The sequence below is a fragment of the Myiozetetes cayanensis genome, unplaced genomic scaffold (assembly GCF_022539395.1).
Source record: "Myiozetetes cayanensis isolate MyiCay16 unplaced genomic scaffold, myiCay2020 scf4, whole genome shotgun sequence".
NCBI classification, from domain to species: Eukaryota; Metazoa; Chordata; class Aves; order Passeriformes; family Tyrannidae; genus Myiozetetes; species Myiozetetes cayanensis.
This window is the reverse complement of record NW_026087631.1, coordinates 10,592,676-10,617,600: the sequence shown is the minus strand read 5'-3', so window position 1 is coordinate 10,617,600 and position 24,925 is coordinate 10,592,676. Positions and strand designations below refer to the sequence as shown.

General features: G+C 38.5%; 1 protein-coding gene across 6 annotated transcripts in view; it reads right to left on the bottom strand.

Annotated features, from left to right (window-relative positions):
- Nucleotides 1-6,186: 6,186 nt before the first annotated feature.
- LINGO2 (leucine rich repeat and Ig domain containing 2) overlaps nt 6,187-24,925 on the bottom strand; it is a 490,471-nt gene continuing 471,732 nt past the window's right edge. For 5 of the 6 annotated variants that reach the window (XM_050329379.1, XM_050329377.1, XM_050329380.1 and 2 more), the window contains one exon: nt 6,187-16,058. In XM_050329379.1, the coding sequence (XP_050185336.1) occupies nt 14,202-16,022 (1,821 nt within the window). In that variant the 5' untranslated portion in view covers nt 16,023-16,058 and the 3' untranslated portion in view covers nt 6,187-14,201. The remainder of the gene's footprint in view (nt 16,059-24,925) is intronic. The other variant, XR_007630550.1, reaches the window with a different exon arrangement.

Genomic DNA, 24,925 nt, shown 5'->3' with positions numbered 1-24,925 from the left:
AGGACCCCCAGATGTCACTCTGGGGATCACTGACTGCAACTCTGGACATTGTCCCTGCTCATCTGGGAATGGTGTGCACTGTAGAAAGGATGGCAGGAGGCCACGGGGTGATGAAAGATCGGGGTTTCTGGGTGTCTGGGAGCTTTTCGTTGCTGGGTGCCAATAGTTGATAGCTCTGTGGCAGGTGACTTCTGTGGCAGCTTCTACTTCTGCTGAGAACTTGATGGGCTAGACAGACTTTCACAGAGAGGGTAGTCTGGCTTCCTGCTGGCTCAAGGTATTGCCTTGCTGCAAGTGCCCTGCAGAGCATGGTTTCCTGCACCATACAGGGCCAGGGAAACACAGGGGACAGCTCTGGGGATGGGCACCAAGATCTGCCACCTGCAACCCCCAGAGCAGGAACGAGCACCAACCAAAGTTGCCCTTGACTCTGCAGGGAGTTGCCCTTGACACAGTGGAGTTCAGGCATGAACCAGGTAAGGCACACTCTTCTAGTGCCTGGGGATGAACCGAGTGTGGCTCAGTTCATTGTTTCAGTGCATTGCAGTGAACCATGGCAACAGCATGTACCCTGGCAGCCTTCTGACCCCACCACCACTTGTACCTCTGCACACCCTGCTGGGGCTTCCTGCAAGGTACCTTTCCACTCTTTCCCCTAATTTTTTTGTCTTCTGCTCAGTATTCATGTTTTACACTTATCATCAAGGACTTGGTTGAGTTGTCTTGAGCCCTATTAAGTCCTTCTGACATCTCTTGGTAAGGGATTTTGTCATTACAAATCACTCTATAGTTCAAAAATACAGTTGTCCTAAGGCTTGTTTCTCCCTCAGGTACTCCTGCCCAGTATCCATGCCACACTAGAAGCCTTCCCCATAGGTTGCTTGTCATTGGAAGTGTTCCAGCTGTTGGTTGGAAGCCAGACATCAGCATAAAACCAGAGCCCAGATGTGTAAGTACCTGGACAGAACAGGACTAGCTGGTGGCTGAGAGCTCATCCTTCTCCAAAGTAAAGAAAAATGGTTTTCATCTCTGGAGACAGATGTGCCTCCTCTAAGTCGGTGACGACCAACAAAGGAAGAGAGGACAGCAGGGAAAGAGTTGGCAGTGTGGCAGGACCAACTTAAAAGCCCCTGGATCAGCAGCCCCTCAGCACGCAGATCTCATCTGCCCATACTTGCAAGGGAAGAAGGCACTGGACAAATCCTTACATTTGATGGCCCTGGGACTGAATGGGAACACCACGTGTGGAACTTACCAGTCACACACTGGTTGGAAAGTGTGAGGAAAGGGCAGGCTGAGGGATGACACTGACCTGACAAGTACTATCCTAGTGGGAGACACTAGATTATGTATGCAGGAATATTTAAGAAAACATTTTTTTAATTTATAATCAATATAATCACCAAAATACTATGCTTATTTCCAAAACTATAGCAGAGGACTAGAATGACAACCTAAAACTTTTGTCTTAAAAACCACAAGTGAAACACTAATGGATTTTAATCTTTATTTTATTATTTTTTTAAGGAAATTTTTTTTTGTGTCTCAACAGATGAAATTCTTAACTTTCTTTCTGATAAGACAATTGAAACATAGAAATCAAATACAACAATGTGCTTTCAAGCCTTTATTTCTTCATTTAAGTAACTGACAATTCAAAGGACACAGACAATAGGGCTGTAGCAGAACAGTGTTACAATTAAAATAGATTTCTATGAAAAACAATTACAACAGCTGTTGAAAATCCAGGAAGGGTTGATGTTTTGAACAGAAGAGAATGCATGTTAAGAAGTATTTGTACTGAAACGAGGTGGTTTGTAGCTCTCCTTTTTGAACAAGAAGAGAGGAGAATCCTTGTGTTAATGCAGGGTCTGGAGGGAGCATTTTATCACATTGAGAAAATAATTGCCCTATAGAATTAAGAGTAAGGGATGAGTATACCTCTTACTCATCTTTCTGACTTTTCGTTGTTACACCATAAACCCCACCAGAGCAAAATTCTCATGTGTTTTCTTTTTTTCCTTATTTTTTAAAAATGCTTACCTCCGCCCATTTGTAATGGTTTGGGTTTCTGCTTCAGTAATTTAACACTTAAAGGAGAACTTGACCTCTTTCATGCCTTTTTGTTAACAGTTCTCTGAGATGGCATGCACATCCAGCAAGTACTTCTTTCTGTTTTCAATGACTTGAACACACCTTCCAGTGTCTTAAGTTGATGGTCTTGAATGACAGAATGGATATACTGGTTAATCTCGTTCCCAAGGACTAGTTGCTATTTTTAGTCATGACAGATAGGCCCATACCTCAGAAATAGTTCCCAGTGACTGCTGGATGCAAGGCAGTAACCAGTCATTAATTATCAAATGTGCTTCACTGACATTCACAGCAAAGTCTTCTGGCTGCAGTTCTAAAGCAGAAGCTGGGAATGGGAAAGTTCCAAGTGTTTGGCTCATTTATAAGGAAAACAATCTTGATTAAAAGATGAAGATGAGGTTGGCCACGACTCAGTGTTGTGGCAAACAGAGTAGTGTCAGGACAAATTCCCTATGATAAACATTGGCAGTAGTAATTTGAAAAGTGTATGCTTATTACTTTATCCATTAAAAAGTCGGAGAACTTGTGGAAATGTAAGCTTTCTTTCAAGAAATTTTGACGAGAGAGTAGAGAAACTATAGGACCTAGTTTTGGTAGTCTTGTATAAGGACCAAACAGAAAAGTTTTTGTAGTAGTAGTAGGAGTCTGAATAATTGGAGTAACATTTGACAATTGATGTGTGGTTTGCGTTCATTTCAGCATTTCTCATCTATAATCAAAGGCAAAGAGACAAATCTTCATAGATACTTTAGGAAATAATCATATTTTTCAAGCATTGCAAAACCACTAATTAAGTGAGGCATTAAGAGGTCTTTTCATGCAATATACCACTGAACTGCATAAAAGACGGAGTCTAGTTGGTGTGCATCTCTCATGACAATTTTCTTTTATATACTACCACTGCTCTGCAAGAGCCTTTAATTTAGAATGGTTGGAAATGCTGACTACAGGGCAGACCACTGCTGTCACTACATTGCCAAGTGGAGTGCTCATCTGGAGCACTTTGGGCAGCATTTGGGTTGCATTTCTTAGAAAAGGGCTTTTTTACCTTATAACACTGCCTACTGCTGCATACCAACCTCCATCAGAATTAACATTCCTCACACAGGCATGGGTGAACCATAGCTCTTGGGCTTTATAATCCTTAGGGAAATGGTAGAATCTTCATTTTGAAAGGTAAATATTATTATTGTATTCTCCAGAGAGTTAGAGGCTCAGGGGTTTTTATTACAACCAAGAAATCCTGAGTTCCAGCCTTCTGACAGCTCTTCCTCAAGCCAGGCAAAGATGATCTGATATCCTTTAGCAAAATGTGACAGCCTGCCAAACTCATAAAAGCCAACAAAAAATTCAATAAGGCCCATTAAAATGCAAATGTTTGTATAAGTCAGATGGCTGCATTGTCTCTAACCCTTTTGCATGGCATGACTGTTCTATGTGAAAGCAAAGTATTATTTGCAGTGCATTAGAACTGATGCACTGCACAGATGTATAAAAGGTTGATAGGTTTTTATAGTGAGATGTTGTTTGGTTTCAGTAATAGCAATAACTTAGATAATGGATGTAATCTATTAATCTTTGTACATACAGCAAGGAGCTCTCTTAGCAAAAGTAATAGATTAAATTTACTATCATTGTCTTCCTATAATAAAATAAGTGTGCTCTCCATCACTTGTGCTTTTGAGTTATATAAATAGGAAAGTTATTGGAAAATAGCTCAGAAAAATATAACTTTCACTTAGGGACTGATGAGGTAAATATGATATTCTAGCTGGTGATTACAGCTTTAACCAGCTGAATGTATCCCCTAGCTATTAATTAATAAATGAGATCCTGCAAATCCAAATAATTTCAGAGTTACTTAGAAAATGTCCTAAGTACCAGTGTAATATAATTTTTTACACGTATTTGTTCCTATTCTCTACTATCCAATCCTGTATTTTACTAATTTATTGTATTTCATTACCCGTTGATTACTAAGGTTGAAACTTACCTTTCCAAGAACAGAGGCAAAATAAGGCTTTCTACAGGGAAGCCCCTATATCTAAGAAAGAAGGAATTTAGGCCAAATCTCCCAGACTGCTACTGAGTCAGTAGACAAGATCAGTTCCTTTACAATAACTCTGTGCTTCTTAATCTGGTATTTTCAGATTTATTTGTGCCTGAATTACCAGACTCTCCCCCAGTCCAGATAGCACAGGAGATGAACAAAGCCCTTTTTTGTAGCATGCCATCTACAACTGTATATTGGAAAGTTTTATGATGTAGAAAATTCACTATGAGCATTCCCCCATGTGAGAATAACTTAGTATTTGTGACTTGTGTTTATTACTTGGTAAGTAGTGTGATTTCCCATTTCCCATTAACTTTTTAAAATACAAAAATATTAAACCTAGGTATTTCTTAAAATAAACTCTGGGTACCAAGATTTATTTATTTAAAGGTACCTGTGGTATCCAATACAGGGCTACTAACTGTGTGACAAATCCTTTATAGTGGATCTGTAGAAGTATAAATATTATTAAAAATTTTTGAAAGTGACTGTGCTGTAGAAAATTTTGGATGCTTTTAAAAATCTAAAGTGGTGTTTTTCATTTAAGAGTTTTCCATAAATATTACCATTCTAATTTTTTTTTTTTTTGAGTTTTAATGAGTTTGCCAGTGATGGTGTTTTCTCTACCTGGTTATCATGGAGAAAACTAGTAGCTTCTTATACTATAAGAACTGGAATTTACTCAGTAGATCTAATGATATAGGAAAGGGTTCCACCCTTTGAGATACTGTCAGGTAGCCCAAAAAATGAACAACAATTGCATAAAAGAAATTCTAATCTTAAATTGGAGGAACCTTTTGAGGAAAAAAAGGCAATGTTCTCAATGCAGTGGTAGGTGCAATGGCTCTTTTTTCATGTCATACAAAAGGCAGTATTGCAGTATATTGGACTGTCAATCAGATTAAAAAATTAAAGGAAATGAAAATATTATTAATAAAGTGGATTATTAAAATAATAAATAGTTAAATTTAGCCAAAAAATTCCTTGCATTTGACATTCTTCTGCAGAGGAGGCTACAGTGGTGCAAGTCAGCCAAAATCTTTTGGGGATGTTTAAAGCAAATATATAAGGATAAGACAGATTTCTGGAGGCACAAGAGAGCTCAGATTCAGCCCCTATCTGTCTATGTTCCCAGCAATCTATCAGGATTTCAAGCTGCTGCTTCAATTCCTAAGGTAGCACTAAACAACTGTTTTCCTTTCTAGTGAGTAGAACCCTGGTTTAGAGTATAATGGGTTCATGGGTGATAAATCTTATTTCAGATTCTCCCAGAAAGCATAAACAAAATTCCCTGTTGATAAAAGTACCTAGTTGTGGAAAAATGGCAGTAGCAATAGTTTAGATTACAGCCTGTGTCCTTCTTCAGAGCTCATCTCTGCTGTAGATTTGGTGGATTGTGGCAAGCCTCAGGGGGTTGAAATAGCTTTCAATCTCAGCAAAATATACTTTCCACCACTTAATTTTTCTAGTGCAGTTATAGAGGAGTTTGAATACTGGTGATTTCCTCAGAAACCATGTTTCAGATGCAGATTTTCAGTATTGGTTGCTTTCCAAGTGACACAGCTGGTGAAATCTATCTTTCTGCTGTTCTCTCCATAGTGCTGATAAGTGGCAGGCTTTCTTTCTTCCAGCATTATCCTAATTGGTATCCCCATCAATTACCTGAACACACTGCATGAGTAAAACTGAGGGAACAGGCTGACTGATACTTGGTATAGAGAATAAACCCCAAACCACATTTGAATGAGACCTAGTTTTTCCTCTGTGTTTGAGGGGTCTATGCAATGAAGAGGAGAGTGAGCAGAGGAAAAATACCTGCTAGAGTCTTTTTTTTCTCACTGTAATGGTTTATATTCTCAGTTCAAGAGTGGTAGGTCTGAGATGACAGAGCTTGTTGTGAGGACTTTGCACTAAGACCTTGGGTCTAATGTTAAGAAAACTGTATTGTTCTTATCTTCGTTTCCTAAACTACCCTTGGAAAAAAAGTGATTAACTACAAGAGCTGAAACAATGTAAATTCTCTTCACTTTTCAAGTAAATTTTGCCACTCCATGGAATTATTTATTTGGGTTTCATTGTGGATAAGCATGATACACATCATGACATAAGCCCTAAAGTAACTTTTAAAATAACATTCAGGACAACTGTCTTGACAAACAAAGCTTTTTTTTTTTTTTTTTTTTTTTCCCCCCCCCCATTATATTAGTATATTTTGCTCAAACATGAAGTGAACTTATGGACAAATCTGAATTCTCATGTGCTTCATGGATCATGACAGCAAGGCTGTTTCATTTCCCATCTATATTCATGATCATATATATTAAAATAAATTACAGCACAATTTTTTCTTGTTAACCTTGTCACCTTTTAAAAACAATATACATTTAATACTTGAATTAAGGAAAGAACAAAACAAATATAACTTTTTTTTTTTTCCACACACAAACATGTACATATGAACTACATGTGCTTGCAAACAGATTTTAGTTAAGTGTGATGATATTTTAATATACCTGCACTATGGCATTCCCTCCACAAACAATGAGAGACTTGTTATCAAGTGTACTTGCTCAAAAGCCAAATTCCTACTTTATGGCTGCAAGCTCAAGAGATCAGTGTTATAATTTACTTCCTACTTATACAGTGCCCAATGTAATGAAGTCAAAGTGCTGTTTGATTTTAGGTATTAAAATGTCATAAACGAATTCTTTAAGAAGCAATAATATTTTTTTTTTCTGAAAGATCAGAATTGCTAAGGTGTGTACAAGCTGACAACCATCTCCATAGCTGCATATGCAGCAGCTTATGCACAATACTTTTAAACCATTGTTCTTGGCTTATGTATGAGGAGATAATGTTGCTGACTTGCAAATGCCATGCTTGGAAATAGGCAGACTTCTTTAAGGTTACAGAGTTCCATTTACCTTTTTTCCTCTTCTTCTACAATGTGCATTTTCATGTTCTCCAGCTCAGTTAGCAGTGGTAAATATTAAAGCAATCCAGAAAAAAGATATGCCACAAAGTGAGAAATAATTAAAACATAAGTTACACTTATTTTCCACTACAGCCTGCTTAGTAGAAAGCAAAAAAACCTAGACTCATTTATCAAATTTCTAGTGTAACCAGGAGCAACAGAATGGTGTTCCTGATTTATGTTGCCTGACTACAGTAGAAAATCTCTTTTCAGTCTCTTCAACTCTTCTGCTTCATGACAATTTTGGTATCTGCTGAATAAATACAAATAATCAAATTATGAGGTGAAAGTCTGTTCTTTTGTACTTTTCTATAACCTATTTGAATATGAAAGATAAAGTATTCTTCAATTTAAGTTGAAATAACAAGGACTGTTTATCTTGACTATGACAGCTCTTCCCTCATTCTGCTGATGCTATAAATACAGATTTTTATTTCCAGCTGGCCTTATATCCAACCACCTGCTCCTAGTAAAAAAAAAAAAAAAAAAAAAAACCCACCAAATAAAAAAAAACCCAACCCCAACAAAATCCCCTGCAGATTGGTTTTGGCATGTAGCTATCTCAGTAGCAAGGCTTTTATAGAAGCTGGTTTATTTCACTTGGAGGAGGAGGTTTACTCAGATTTCTTATTTTTATTTTTGGCTTGAAGAAGGTTTAAGATTCTTCTTTGAGATCAGATTCCAAAAACCATGTGAACATTCAGTGAAACCTAACCAAATCCAGAGATCTTCATTTGGCATCACAGTCATTTGAAACTGAGAAGGGAAGAGGGCAGAACTAGGAGACAGACAAAAGGAGCATGTGTCACTGAACTAACTGAGATTCTTCTAAGCTGCTAAGGGAAGCTGAGTTTTTAATTCTTATTACAGGAGATAAGAACAGGGCATCCAAATTGCTTAGATAACTTGAAAAATCTCATTCATTTCTTGAGAGATTCTCCAACAATGAGGCCCTCTGCTTTTTCCAAAGTGTTCCTTTAACTTCTCCAGGCACAATTAAGTTTTAAGTTTCTGGATGAGAGCTTTTTCATTTTTTTTTCCCCTGGTTCTTTTTAGCATAAAAAGCAATCAGTCTCAGAGGATACTGAAAAAAGGTCAGAAACCATGTATACAGTGTTTTCCCACATGTTGTCTTATGGCAAAACTATGAATCAGGTGCAGCAGACTGGCCTTTCTAAGACTCTGCTGTTGTGCTCTTTCTTTTATTTGAGATCAGAGGTACAATTCAGTGAAGATGGACAATTTGATCATGTGTTTCTTTCCCTGCTACTCCATGTCAAGCCACCTGATGAGCTGAGACGATGGAAATGGACACGGTAGTCATCATGCTAGCCCCAGGTAGACTAGGACTATTCAGGAGAAAAGAATAATTAGCAAACTGGTCAGAACAGGCTTTCTCTTCCTCACTTCTTGCTGGATGTTTCACTGCTGAGGATGGAGGTGTAACAGACTATAGTTTATTATACAAACGTTGCCTTCTTTGAAGAAAAATAGGTAAGGATTGTCCATTTTATTATTGTATAATGGACTATATTTTCACACAATGCAGTAGTGATGAGGCAAAATAACTGCCTGACTACAGTTTCTTGTCTGTCTTTGTTGGAAGCTGCTGTGGTACTTGGTCAGCCAGTAGCCGCTTGCTCTACCAGATTTTCAGCCAACACTTCACCTTTTTATGGGTTAACTGTGGGCTTCTGGCATTCACACGTCCTGAAAATTTTTCAGGAAAAGTCCAATGTCTATAACTGATATCCAGGCATGGTGTAGCAAAGTCTGTTTCTACTTATCTTTGATGTGATTCAGTCACAACATGGCCTACATCCCTCAGTTTCTTCTCACCAGTTTCTCCTGTCACAAGGTTTAGATAAGACATTCCAATAAATATTAATGTTGACTTCTTACTGCATCTCATATGCCTAAATTACAGTTTGTGGTGCTGAGGCTGTAGTGTGTAATGTTTCTTAATTTTATTTACAGTGTTTTAATTGTTACTGTCATAGGTGATTCAATACCAAGATAAAAGAAATTAGGAAAAAAAGATAGCTACCATTCACTAAATAAGGAAAACCTTGAATGGCAGTGTGACAATAAGTAAAAAAAAAAATTAATTTAAAAAAACCCACCTAGTGACATCAGCTTGTGTCGATAATTCTCTAGGGACCTCGAAGTCTCCTGTTTGAGTTCAGTTGTATGTGGAGCTGTCGACCCTGTTAGCTCTGGTGGAATGTCTGAATGGTGAGGTAGGAACAGAGGGTAAAAGCAGCCTCCCAGTCTGAATCTATCTGGAGTTAGATTTTTGTGAACAAATTCTTTCTGAAAATGATGTTGCAAAATTAGTAAGGAAGAAGAAGGGGAAAAAAAATAAAAGAGAATCAGCTCAAAATATGAAAATAAGGAGAGATGGAGTACTGGTTAGCCTTAACCATCCTTAAATAATTTCCAACTCTTTTGTTAATACATTGCTTCAGTCTTTTTTTTAACTCACTTATTGAAAGTTTAACTGGGTTAAAAAATGCCCAGGTTAAAACCTGGTTTGATGGCTGGGCACAGAGAGTGGTGGGGAATGGTGCCATATCCAGCTGGTGTCCAGTCACTAGTGGGGTTCCCAAGGCTCAATATTGGAGCCAGTCCTGTTTCACATCTTTGCCAATGACCTGGATGAGGGGATTGAGTGCACCCTCAGTAAGTTTGCAAGCAACACTAATTTGGGTGGCAGTGTGGATCTGCTGGAGGGTAGGGAGGCTCTGCAGAGTGTTATGGACTGGCTGGATTGAGAAGCCAAGGCCAGTGATATGAGGTTCAACAAGGTCAAGTGCCAGGTCCAGCCCTTGGGTCACAATAACCCCAGGCAGTGCAACAGGCCAGGAGAAGAGTGGCTGGAAAGCTGCTCAGAAGAATAAAACCTGGGAGTGCTGGTCAACAGTGGCTGAACGTGAGCCAGCAGTGTTCCAAGGTGGCCAAGAAGGCCAATGGCATCCTGGCCTGCATCAACAATAGTGTGGTCAGCAGGACTAGGGGAGGAATTGTCCCTCTGTACTTGGCACTGGTGAGGCCACATCTTGAATGCTGTGTTCAGTTTTGGGCCCCTCACTACAGGAAAGACATTGGGGTCCTGGAGCATGTCCAAAGAAGGGCAAAGGAACTCCTGGAGGATGTATAGAGCAAGTCCTGTGAGGAATTGTTAAATTGCTAGAAAAGGAGGCTCATGGGGGGTCCTTATCACTCTCTACAACTACCTGAAAGGAGATTGTAGCAAGATGGGGGTCGGTCTCTTCTCCCTGGCAACTAAATTACAGCATGAGAGAGCACAACTTCAGACTGTGCCAGGCGAGGTTCAGGTTGAACATTAACAAGAATTTCTTCACAGAAATGGTTGTTAAACACTGGAATGCACTGCCCAGGGAAGTGGTGGAGCCAGCATCCCTAGAGGTGTTCAGTAAATGACTGGGTGAGACACTTAGTGCCATGGTCTAGTTGACAAGGTCAAAGGTTGAACTCGATGACCTTGGACGTGTTTTCCAAATAATTCCATGATTCAGTGTGATTCTGTAAACACCTGTGCATTCATCTATTCTGAAAGAAGAGTACTGATCTGTGGAAGTGGACTTCAAAACATATTTGCGGGAGGCTCAAGCATTCTCTTAAAGGACTTGTGACAAGGATATTTTGGTACCTTCCTCAAGTTGCTTTGCCGGTTTTGACATTTTCTGTTTTCTCCATTTCTGCAGAACTGTGGCTGCTCCTCAGAATTTTCTTGTACTGACTCCCAGGTAAGTTCAGGCTTGTGCCATCATGGGGGCCAGCCTGTATAAAAGTCAGAGGTAGCTTAAAACCTTTGTTCCCACTTTTAGTACCAGGTATGCACTATCCACCTGTTTCTGAATATATGATAGGGGAACCATGTGGCCTCCTCATAGCCCAGTCCTTTTTCTCCCCTGCAATAAAATAAACTGTGGTGTCCCCTTGATCTCTAGCAGAGAAATAGAAGTGACTCCTTCCAGAAGCACGTAGGCACTCACCCATCCTGTTCTTAAAAGAATTGCCAAAAAGGTGCTTATCTAGGTGTGAACTTGGCACTGTATTCCATATTCATCCAAAAGAGCCACAATGAGTGTGTGTCCCACAGATACATAAAAAAGGAGACTACATGGAGGAGGATAAAAAGTGTGTCTCTGAGTCTTGCTGTCCTCACTTCTGTTAAGAGATGCCATATGCCTTGTCAAGTCCATGCTGAAAAAAGTAGGCTGCAAAAAGAAGAACACTGCTAGAGGCAGGGAGCAAACACTGATTCTGAAAAACTGAATACTGACTGAACTCAAGGCGATACACAGAACGTTGACAGATCTGCAAGGTGGTGCTCAGCAACAGCAAGCGGTGATTTTCATCACCAGCACACATTTCACAAAGGTAACTAAGCATATTTCTGCTCACAAATCCTTGCAGTGCACTAACAATGCAATCAGAGTCATTCTAAGGGAATAAGGGAATACAGCAATTCATAATTAATCCTAAAAGTACATTTTTTCTAGGGTGGTTTTTTTTCAGGATTTTTTTCATTGTGTCATTTAATATGAAGAAATCAGCTGCAAATGTCTAGAACTTAAGAGAGTTTTTGCTTCTAACATTGATTTCAACATTTAACATGAAATGACTGCAGGGGCAATGGATTACTAGTTGAAAAAAATTACAATTACAAGGGAAAGGCACATGCAAATGTCTTCAATGGACAGTTCAGAAACATTTTTTTTTATCCCCATTTGTTTCTTTAACTGTCCACATTAAGGTACAGTAGAGTTTTGGACATCAGTGCAGTGGTTATTACATCAACAAAAATAATTTCCCTGGTGTTAGAATTTAGTCAGGGGTTATTCCATTATACTAATGTTCTACAAACTGTCATAGAACAAAGAGCATTCTCATCAAGCATCTCTATAAATCTCCACCTATCTAGTTCAGAGCATTAAAAAAAAGGAAGCAAGAAAACCCATCTCTAAACTTAAAATCAAATTAAATGAACAAAATTCTAATAACCCTTGCAACCTCCTCAGTTTGGCAACATAAAATGGAGCACAATGCAACCAAAGATCAACCACTAACAAAAGAGATTCTCAAAACTGCCTAGCCTTGGGTCCTGCAGCTTTGTTATGGGTACCTCTGGGGAGCACAGCTGGATTTTACAATTTTTGGCACATTTTCTTTGATAAGAGTGGGAGACTGTTATCCTGCTTTGAAAATCTCTGCCAAAGAATGTGGATACTAATTTTAGAACCACCTGCATTCCATTATAGGTCAGCCTGACTTTGGTTTCAAAGTGATGAAATCTAATATTAAGATTGAACACGGGTTCTTAAATCACATTAATCCGAATTTTCTGTCTTATAATATTTTCTTATTCTTTTTTGTTAAACATAGATATAGGCATTGTTGTCCTTACTCCAGATTATGCCAATCATTTAAAAATTGTATTTGCTATCAGCTATGTAGGACAAACTTATGGCTCCTAATTGTTGGAAAAGGGAGAAGTGGATGAACAATTTCATATCTTGCAATTGCTGAGAATTTCAAATAAAAATAGTGATATTAATGATTAAGAATAAAGTTTAATTTCTCAGTCTTTTGCAAATTTTTTTAGAGACGTAAAAGAAATAAACCATAAGTTACTCGCACTGAACTAATATTCCACTTCTGACTTCTCTCCATTAAAAATAATTTAAAAAATCTGAAATAACTCACCCCTCTTGCTCTAAGATACTGCCCCTGAAAGAAACATAACCACATTGTTGTTAAAATGGCATCAAGAATAGCTAAGTAATCTGTTCTTGGAAATTAGCTTTGTGTCTGTGTGTTATCTACAAATATACAAGATGAGAATGACAGTGGCTAGAGGTTCATTATATCTGGCAGTATGTTAGCCTTTTTGAGGCTATCATGTTTTAATAATTATTTTAGTAGTATAATCCCCATATTATGCATGAACAACTGTAGTTTACTTGGCATTGGAGAAGAGTTCATTCCTAATAGCAGAGTGTTTGTATGTTTCAATTCATTTGTATAAATAGTAAGATGACCATATTTCCCAAGGAGTCTGTAGAATGTATTATGCTCTTTATTTTGCCCAGTACACATTAACATTTTAACAGTAGCTTTGAAATTAAAATCAGGGCTAACAAAACCGATTCTCTCTCTTCAAGGTAGAACTCAACTCCTCTATGCCAGCATTGACTAGTGGGTTGCCTTCCCTGGGTGAGAACCAGGGCTAAGTTACAGTAAACTGGTCCAGTGTGATATCACAGATATAAAAAATATTCCATTCTGTATCAAAACTAGGCACATGCCTTATATTTATACGAAGAGAAGATCAACAGAGTTGAGTGGTTTTAGTCTCAATTGTTCAGCTCTGGCCTTCTACATGAGGAGAAAAATATCTTATGTTATTTCTAATTAGTAACTACAAGAATCTAATTTGAGTTTGATGGTAGTTAAAAGAAGGGTGACATCACACTTGGGTCAGTATTGGTGGATATCTAAAAGCACAACCTCTCATTTGTATTGCTTTAAAATGTACACAGTATAGATGTAGATTAAAAAGAAAAAAACTACTAATTTTTTTTATGGCGTTGAACCAACTAGAAGGGAGGATGCAAAGTTTTACCAAATGAGATATATAGATACAAATGTCACTGTAGAGTATGTTTTAGACAAATGTGTCTTTTTCTTTAAGTATGTAAATCCTACACTGTAGGTTTTTGTTTGTTTTTTTTCTTTTTTCTTTTGTAGCAGTAGAAAATGTTGAACAATTGTCCATGAGCATGAGCCAGTGGTTCATTGCTGATATCCCCAGAATGCCAATATTTGCAATGCAAACAGTTAGTACAATTTCCCAGTTCTATGAAAGGCCCTGACACATCTGCCTCAAGGTCTGGAGGCTCTGTTGTATAACCACAAATAGTCTTTCCATTTTCCTACAACCTTTTGATACACTGACAGCTGCATTAAGCTGCTTTTGCCTAGCAGTTCCACATGCCAGGCTGTTTTAATTGGTTTTAATGCCACAGAAAAAGCACTGCTAGCAGAATACCATCAAATCATTTTCATATTGAACCGTCGTGGTCCAGAAACCTCCCCTTCAACCACAGCACCATTGTTTTTGCGAGGGACATATTCAAGGTCAATGCTGGTTTTGTGTTTGCCTTTCCCTCGGCTCCACACAAAAAGAAGAAGGAAACAAAATAAAACCACTCCAAGGAATGTGAAACAACCCATAGCTGTGGACACCAATATTGTCTTAAGGTCCAGAGAGTAGCTGTTCGCATTAGTTCCATTGGAACTTGTGTCGTTGGAGTCTGTCATATACATAGGGGTCCTGTTGGCATAAAGGAAGCGGTCTGAAGTAAACCCCTTTACCGTAAGGGAGGCCGAATAGGTGTCATTCCCAGCTGCGTTACTTGCAATACATACGTAGATCCCAGTGTCCTGGTCTTGAGCAAATCGGATCTCCAGGGTGCCGTCTCCCAGCACTGTGGCTCTACCATTTGATTTCGCTGTGATCAGCCTCCGGCGTGGGGTAACCCAGGAGATGGTAGGCTGTGGGTCCCCGTCAGCATTGCACATCAACTGCACTGTCTGCCCTTCCTCCACTACCAGGTACTGCAACTTCTTGTCTTGTATCTTGGGTTTCTTACAGGTGAAGTAAAATGAAAGAGCTGTGCTGTGAAAGTCTCTGAATGACCTCTCTCTGACACTATCTGGGCCAGCACACATCGGTGGCTCACCCCCAAACTGCAAGGTAGGCTGCCGCTGCAAAATCCAAAGGAGACGGCAGTCACAGGCCAGAGGGTTGTTGTTAATACAGAGGACCTCAAGGCTTTTGGAGGAATGGAATACATTCTCTTCTAGGGTTTCTAGCAGGTTTTGGGACACGTTAAGCACACGTAAGAATCGGAGCCCTTGGAAAGCATGTGGTTCAATGGTGCGCAGCTGGGCCCCCACCATGTGGAGCTCCTGCAGGCGCACTAAATCTGACAGCATGCCTGTTTCGATGGTGCTGATGGGGTTGTAAGACAGGTTGAGATGTGTCAGGTAAACCAGGTGTTTAAAAGCAGAGTAAGGTACAGCAGACAGGTTGGTGTTGGTGATGGAGAGGGAAGTAAGATTGAGACCGTACAAACTGTTGGCAGGTAGCATGTCCAGGAGGGGCCAGGCCTCTATCTGTAGGTCTTTCAGGCGAAACAGTCTTTTAAAGGCATACGCCGGCAAAGCGTTAATGTTGAGCTGTTTCAGATGCAGACTGATGAGGTTGTGGAGGTGAGAAAGAGCTTCTGTTGGTACCGCTGTGAGGTTGCATCTCTCCAGGGTGAGCTGCTCCAAGCTAAGCAGCCCACTGAAGGCCCTGTGTGATATATACACCAAATCATTGTCCCCAACCTCCAACGTTTTTAGGTTATGCAGATCTTGGAACATGTAGTCCAGCAAAATGACAATCTTGTTTTCACTTATATCAAGCTTTGTTAAGTTGGATAACCCAGTGAACACCCCAAGGGGGACCAGTTTCAGACGGTTTCCTTTCAGCCTCAGGGAGCGCAAGTTGAAAAGGTTGTTAAAGGCTCCAGGCTCCACATTGGAGACAATATTGTCACTGAGGTCAATCTCCTCCAGCAAAGGGTATGAAGTGAATTCCTCAGGGTTTACGCTCTTCAATCGGTTCTTGCTGAGGTCCAAGATTTTGGTCTCAATGGGAATGCCCTCTGGGATGGACATCAGACGTCTTCGGTGACAGCTGACAGACTTGTTCTGTGCCGAGCACTCACAGCGGGCTGGGCAGCCCATGGTGGGGCCTGTGAAGATTAGCAGCACAGCCAGACCCAGGAACGGCTGCCAGTATGATAGAGCTGTGTGACGCATGACTCCACTGATCTGGGCTAACCCTCCGTCACGGGCCTGTGGGGATGAGGATGGGAAAGGGGAGAAGTTAAGTCTGCAGAAAAAGGAGAACTCAGCCAATTTTACAGTACCATTTCAAAGATTTCATTTGAAGCAAACCAGTAAAGTCTATTGTGAATGGCAAGACCAACACAAAAGCAGCTTTTCCTTCAATATCAGTGGGCTAACCAAAGGATCTGTTTATCCAGCATTTTTCTCCAGATGTCAGAGGAGACAAAACAGCTTTTCCTACTGCAAACAGGAAAGAAGGTTAGGTTTCAGTCTTTTCTCACTCTCAGTGGGTTTCCTCAAGACAGTGTTATAATTAACCCAGAGATAAACACCACACACTCTGCAAAAAGGGTTATCAGGACCTCTGCGAGGACCTCTGCGAGGTGATACGAAACTAAGCTTTTGCCTTTCTTATTCCCATTAGTGTTTTAAGGCAAATCTCAATAATGTATTATAATCAAGAAAAGGAGGTCCTTAACAATGAAAAGATTCCTTTTAACATTTACTGCATATATTAAAGCTATAAATAGATGGAGCTTGTTCACACATACACGTACACAGTGGCTCAGACGAGGAAGGAAGAACTGGTGCATCTCTGTTTAGAATTTTTAATAAGGACAAATTAATTCTTTGCTTTTACTGCACAGAGATATTTCATCTGACTTTTAGAACCCAAGACTTGAGAAGATTTTGCAGAATACATCTTTGTACTTGCAAGACATGTAAACTAGGTTTTAGGAGGACAAAAACCAAGACAAGACGATCTGTCTGTGTTTAAGCAGTGCAATGACCAAAGACAAACCACAGGTTCAATGGAAATCAGAATTGGTAAGCAATTTATTAATTTCCTGCCTTCAGGTTAAAAACGGGGATAGAAGACAAGATAACATCTGTTAAATTAACTCCCCTTCTCCAAAGGCTGTACTTTCCAGGTTTAGTCACTGAAGGCCAGAGACTTTTTTGCCAGTAGCTACTAAATAAAGACACAGTAACTCATTTCAAAAGAAGAAGAGAACAATATGGGTGTTCATCAAAGGAAGGTGTGTCTCAGAGACTTTCAGACTAAGGCAAACTGCAAGGAAGGACAATGGAAGTGCCTTAACTCCTATGGTACAGCCAACCTGATGAGTGACAGTGTTGGGATTTTGGCTTCGTGATATTAATAAGCCTTATGGTGTGCATCAGCCTTTTCTGGATTGGTTAATTTGTGTTCATTTTTACTGAAAAACTGTTTATGTACCTTCTGCCTTTAACTACCTCTCAGATAATAACAGATGAATATCACCCATCTGTCCTACCCATAATGACAAAATTACCCAATGACCAAGCATCCACCACCTTATCTGTGTGTTTGGGCTTTGAGAATCATCTGACTACTGCCTAAGAAGTTTTCAACTTCTATTTGAGTAATTTGTCTATGTGCTGTCATATGGATCATAACGTAAAAGAAATCCTCCTGTAGACAGACGATACCTACATTTAAATGAATTATTGCATAACCAAATTGATGAGGCAAGTTATTTTAGCAAATAAGCTGTTTGAAGCACATAAAAATAATACCGAGTAAATCACAGACTTATGAAAAATAAATTTCACCAATAACTATGCTGCAGTAACACCTCACTCCCCTGGTACACAACTTGGAGTATGATAATCATCCTGACAGAGAAGGGTTGCCCTCTCAGACTGTGGATGATCAGAACAGTGGAGATTCAAGATGTGAGAAAAAGAGCAGATATTTGGATCCATTGATCTTATTGTAACTTTAATGATTTTCAACAGGAACTGTGTGGTTTGGATTGTAAGCATTAACATTATTGTAACTGTACTGAGAAATCAACAGCTGTTGTGTTTTGACTGTTAAAAACTAAATGTAGTGAGCAAGAATTTATTTGGAGCTACTTAAAAATTGTGTTCTTCAACTGAACATAATGGTGCATATATTACTCCTCTCATAACTCCATGGAAGAATCTCACTCTTGACTGATGTGGCTTTGTATTTCCATTCTGACACTTCAATGCAGAGACTAACAAAAAGAGGCAAATTGCATGCTGATTTTGACATGTGGATTGGAGACCTGGATGAAGATTACTCTGTATGATATTACCTACAAAGCACATTTTGACTTTGTTCTAGAAGGACAACCTTCTGAGATTTAGTTTCCCCCTTAAGTTGTAGTCTTGAAAGTAACTATTGTTAGTTAAGTCCAGCTGTGACAAAGATTTTGAGAGGTAAACTTCACTTCATTAGGCACTAAGGTAAAACTGGAAATCTATAGGAGTCTGTGAATTAGATGTTTGCAATGAATTCAGACCAGAGAGGCTTTTGGATGTTCTGATCACTGCTTTCAGAAATCAGTCTGTTAAATTAGTACTTTCATACTGACACTTCTAGCACACAGGGATTTCATTTCCTTCCTTAGCCATCTAATGTATGAAGCACAAAGCAAACAGGTTCAGTGGAAGGTAAGCATCCCTGGAGTGGTCAGTTTAGATAGCAAAAATATGAAACACTTTTTGCAGCTATCCAGTCCACCTGGTAACTAAAACTTCTGAGGACTGTAAAGTAGAAAACAGACAATATAGAAGGTGATAACATTTTTTTTTCTTTGTCTGGGATATAGAAAAGTAGTGTTAATGAGGCACTTCAGACATTAACAGTAGTCTTCAGCAAAGGTATGTACAGATCTGGAGATGGATATGTATTAATTTACAATAGTGTGTGCATGTGTGTGTACACGCAGGCAAGAAAGATTCAGGACTGAGACATAAGCTGGAGTGAATTACATTTCAATAAGGAGAACCAATCAGTTATATTAAATAGCAAGTCAGAAAAGTAAAGATTACTTGGATCAATAAGTACAGGTCAGAAGGAAACATAAATTATTATTTCAACTTACATTGACCCAGATGATACTACCACATTTCCTGCTAAACAAATGTGTGACTGCTCTGTAGAAAAATTACTATTTTCATTAAAAATTACTATCTTCATTTAAAAAATGGAAAAAATCTAACTTTATATCACTGTACAATGAATGAACAAAAAATATAAAGGCCTAGCAAATGAAGTATGTGCAACTTAAAGATTTCTGACTCTGCAGGACAAGGTGAATTTTGTGAGAAGCCTAGAGTGACCATCTATTGCACGTGATCTGATTTGAAATTAATGTACGCAAAGTGGTACTTTCAGGACGCATCCAGTAACATCACTAGCAGCGCCTCTCTTGTGTCTTCAGTCTGAAAACATTTCGACAGGATACATCTTCATCCCTAAAGTATATTTCATGACAATGAGACCATCATAATATGTGATTATGCGTCCACTAATCAAAAATGCTACTGCTTAAAAATCAGAGTTAAATTATGTCATTAAAAGATAGATTTCTTGCAGTGAAAAATTATTTCCTGCATTTCTTTAAACTTGTGTGATGCTAATTATTGGCTTCTTCACTGGCACAGTGCTAATTATCAGTGTCATTTTTCAACCTGATACTTTCCATTCCTTCTTAAACAACCAGGACAACATACTTTATCCTTTGTTAGTATAGAAATTCCTTCTAAACATCTGCAGGATTACCTCATTGTCCTTCCTTGCATTGCTCTCTTCACTATGATACATGCAAGAAATTAAAGTCCATGGATACAAATATGTACATATATATGTATATATACATAGATGTAACCTAAAAGTATAATCTTAGTGCTCTGTGACTGTATTGTGAGTTTGAACTAGAGAGTACTTCTCTAAAATTATAGCTTGTTAGGCCAAAATTAAAAAAAAAAAAAATAAATTATTAAGTAACAGTTTCTCTATGCTTGAATGTGAATGAGAACCTGTAAAATTCTTTCTACAGCCTTTCTGGGGTATTCTTAATGCTTTGATAAACTCTAGGAAATTACATATATAAAGGAATTCCTCATTAAAAAATAAAAATAAACTAATTGCCTTATTTTTGTCTTTCTCTTTCTCTGTTTCATAAGTCCAAAGCATCAAGAGCCAAGTTACTGTTGGCTGATACTCTTTTTTAAAACAGGACCCTAGTCAAAGTTCAAGTATGCAATTATGAAAGCTCATTAAAGTTATTAGTTAATAGTTCTATGTGATCTCACCCAAAACACCCATTTCTACTGCTTTGAAATGCAAATCAGTTTGTACAAAGTTCTGCAGCTTTGAATCTTCCCATAAATGCTTTACAAGAATGTACAGCGCCCTGTAGCTTTTAAACTGAAAGACTGTAACTAAAAATAAATTAAAAAAAAACAAACAAAAGCAACCTGATGCTCCCTTAGAATGCCATGCAATTCTGAATATCATAGGTAGGAATGTGTAAAACCAAATATGTTATATATTGTTTCACTTCTCCCTCTCAGACTAATTTTTAAGCCTTTATAGCTAAAACTGGAGTGCACTTGACCACACTCCTTTCCATGTCTAATATGATTCTTTGGTACTATAATAGACATGGCTTTAGCCAGAAAAGGAAAGATCCGTTTCAGTTGCCACCTGAATTTGTATCAAATGATGCTCTGACTTGGCAGTTTTGATCTCACCTTTTCCACCCCTTTTCCTACCTTTGAGAAAGCAAAAATGTCCAGTGGATCATATCAGATGTGACAATTTTGCCTGACGTTGAGATCATTTAATAATTTACCTTCTAAGATTCCCTTTAGAAAACCATACTGTATTAAACACATGTTCTAGGATTAAACATTGCATGACAATACAGACTTGTACTAATTATTCACTTAAATGCTACCAGCTAATCCTGAGAACCAGGTGAAGTCCATGTTTTAAAGGTGTGTGCTGCACTGACCCTGGCTGGACACCAGGTGCCACCAAAGCTTCCACCACCACCCTCCTCAACTGGACAGGGTAGGGAAAATATAATAAAAGGCTCACAGGTCGAGATAAAGAAAGGAAGAGATTACCCACTGGTTACCATAACAGGTAAAACAGAGTCAACTGAGAAAAATTAATTCACTTTATTACCAATCAAATCAGAGTGAGATAACAAGAAACAAACCCAAATCTGAAAACACCCTCTCCCCTCTCTTTTTCCTGGGCTTCTCTCCCTTCGCTGTACAGCAGTGCAAGGTTTTGGGAAGTGGGATCTGCAGTCAGTTCATCACATTGTCTCTGCCACTTCTTTCCACAGGGCGAAGACTACTCACACTCTTGCGCTGCTGTAGTGTGGGGTCCTTCCCACAGGAGATGACTATCTCCTGTGGGAAGGATATTCATCATAGATGAATTTCCCCAGCCTAGGTTTCTCCCATGGGCTGCATTTCTTAATGAACTGCTACAATGTAGTTCCTTTTTTGTGATGTGCAGTCCTTGGAGAGGGATATTTTTATGGGCTTGTGCTTAGGGATAGTAAATTTTTCTGCCTGTGTATAAGACTGTTTCTTTTTCCTCTGAATGCTGAATTTTAACATTGCTATGTTTTAAAGAAGGGAGCTGATACTGAGGAGTATAAATGTTCCTGTCTTTGCATTGCTGTCATCATCCGTCACACTTCAGCAAGCAGTAAGACAAAACCATTGTTCAAATCTTTGCAGCAAAAACTCATTTGCTCTTGCGCTGAATAGACAGATACTGAATATGAGCAGTTAAAACTACTGAAAGTTTTACCTGTGTGGTGCAAACTTTTGCTCAGGTCAGTGTGGTTTGGAAAGGTTTTTATGCACAGCTTGACCTCTCAAGTACCTATTGCAATTACTTTGGAAGACCAGTTGACCTGTGGTGCCCGACCAGGCCAGGTAAGGGCAGCTAGGGTGAGGAGCCTTGCTTCTGGACTGCACAAACGTGGAAACATTGGGAAGTTTTGCTCAGGAAATGCATGTGAAGGGAAGATGACAAACTGAAATGGTTTTAGGGGTAGCCAAATGACACATGAAAATATTAGACATTTAGGAATGTTGTTAGAGTGAGACACAATGTAACAAGGAGGACTAGACTATACAATTTGAACGTTCCCACCATATATTCTTTCAATGTAAGAGCCAATTTGCAGTGAAGGCTTTGCTTCACCAGGTCTTGTGCCTGCAAATCATCTAAGCTTACTGTACTGTTCCTGAGCGCTATCATAGACTGAGTCAAGCCTGCTTGCACACTGTCAAAGGGATGATTTTTTCTTTAAATCAGAGCATCTCACAAATGATTCAAATGAACTTAGGTATTTCACCTCCCCTGTCTCTTTGATCAAGCCTTTTTTCGCTTATGCAGAGATTTTGTTCTCCCTCCCTTTATTGATCTCTTAAATATCTCAGCATTTAAATAAACTGCTAAACATTAAGCAGCTGCCTATCTACATTTCAATGATTAATAGATTTTTAAGAAACATTGAATAAGATCAGCAGCAAAAACAACCACTATTCTGATAAATCATTGAATTGGGTACAAAGTTTTGATTCAATTATTCTGCAGTCCTAGGATCATTCTCAGTAAAAGATTCATGGGCTAACATCAACTCAGAAACTACTTTCTAGTTCCATTTGTTTTCAGAGGAAGAGACTGAGACTCAGATCAGTATCCCTATACAAAAGACATTAAACAGAAATAGGAAACAAAAGCAAAAATATCAACCAGAGGAACATTTTTTAACTGCTTTTCCAATAGTAGTATTGTAAGACTGGTTAAAATCTTTGTCCGAGTGTAATGAAAATAGACAAGTGGGTATAGTTTTTACCCCAAATACATAGATTATTGTTTGAATAAAAGTGAAAGAAGTATGTGTGTTGTACAACAGAAGCTAAGAAAATCACAATGACAAATTTGTGTGATTATACAAATTATCTATACGAGGTTTAGAAACCCAGATTGCCCAAAGTAAGCAAAGAAATGAAGTCACCAGTACACCTTTTCTTTCTAACCCAATGTTTTTAAGATGAATTTACCAATTTCTTGCATTTCTCACAGAGAAAGTGAACCTCGGGAAGATATTTGAAGGAAAAGATAATAAATCTTAAGGATTATCTTACAGGAGACATTTCATGCATAACCAGTAGGAAAAGAAAGTGGAAACGTTTGCAAGAATTATAGACAAAATTATATTTCCACTGACCTTGCTGGTAAGTTGAAGGGGAAGAGGTTTATGGAAAGCTTATATGAACAATTATGTGACAGGTTGTAAAAGAGGCTTGAAGGTAAAATAAAATTCAGATTTCTTTTGTGTAGGTTAACAATATAAATCAACCATTCAGGGAAGGTAACACTATTATCATACCCATATCATTAACTACCTCATAAAAACTGCAAATATTTGCATTTTTTGACAAAAAATTCTTAGTTGAATAGATTAATGAACTACTGTGAATAACATATTTTTTCTGCCATCTATTCCTTCCGAATGCAGAAGCAGATTTTTGAAAGGCAGAGCTATACAAAATTTCTTTTTCAAACTTCACTCAGCTCTAGTAAAAATTATTCCTCTTTTACTGGTCAAAAATGATGTCACTAAGAGGTGGTAAAGACCAGAGTAGCCCAATTGCTGTGACAATAGGTGTGTTGATTTACCTAAATTTGATAAGGCAATAATGGAGAAAGACACAGATTTCTGTCCCTGAAAACAGTGCAGCTCCTAGGTCATTTGTACTGCATTTTGTTGGGGCTGCTTAGTATTAGAAGACCACCCAACTTGTAGATAAATTCCATACCTAGACCTGGTGTAAAGTATCTACGAATGGTAGTCCACCGAGTGATGTGTGACTTCAAAGACAATGCATATTAAAAATATCCATATTTTTTTATGTTGTTTTAATCCTGTTACAAAGCAAATTCCCATTAAGTTTTGTTTCACTGAGGATTCTTGCAAGATTTTAATGTTTCACATACTGAGAACAACATATCACAGGAGAAGAAACAGGAGGGAAAACCATGTGACAACAAAGAATGAGCTAAAGTTGTTGCTCTTGGGGAATGCAGCAGACTAAAAACCCAAAGTATTTAAAAAAAAGACTAAAAAGTCTTTTGCAAGTCAGAATTCATTACTTCAAAGCAGACCTTGTGCTCCAGAGTGTGTCTAGGCAGGTGAATCTTAAAATGCTCTGCTACCATGAACAGGACACTGACAAGAGAATGTGAAAGTGTTAAATACTGTATTTGCTTTTCATATCTGTTGTAAATAATGAAGTCTGAATAAATTAACTGAAAACTAAATCAGTAGGAAGGCTAACTGCATTGACTAAAGAGAGGAAGGCAAACTATTGTCAACAGCAAGTCTACTTTAAAAGTTCATCTTTCTTCCTCTTGGAAGAAACAGTCTTTTGTCTAAAACTGTCTGGGCATAGCAGTAAAGATGATACACCTGTGGCCTGGACAGTATCTCTTATATTGAAAAAACAGGGATGGAATTCCCTCTGAAGTTTTAATTCTGACATCCAGCTACTCCTCATCTTCAATGAGTGAAGATCTCGGTGATGGAAAACTATTGGAAAAAAAGGAAGCTGCTTTAAATCTGGACTGGTAGCAGACTTTTGAGGGCCTGCCTGAAACCCACTTCAATAATCCATTTAGGGCACCACATGAAATCTGTGTTGGATCTAGGTCATCATAAGTAACATTCTTGATATTATCTCTTATATAGGGATGTTTCCTTCAAACAATAGCTCTGTGTACATGCTGAACAGGACAAAAGTGAAACCAAAAGCAAGTATGGGCATGGTAGAGCTAAATTTAATGTTGACCACAGTCCTATGATTCCTGTCACCAAGGAAGATTTCAAACAATTTAGATTACTGACTTGGGTCCCTGCAGTTTTTTTCATGGCAGCATTACAGAGCCTGGTGACAAATCATGGTATGCAGATGCTAAAGTGTGTATACAGAGAATGTGCCCAGGAAAGATAAGAGATAATTTAATTAGTACTACA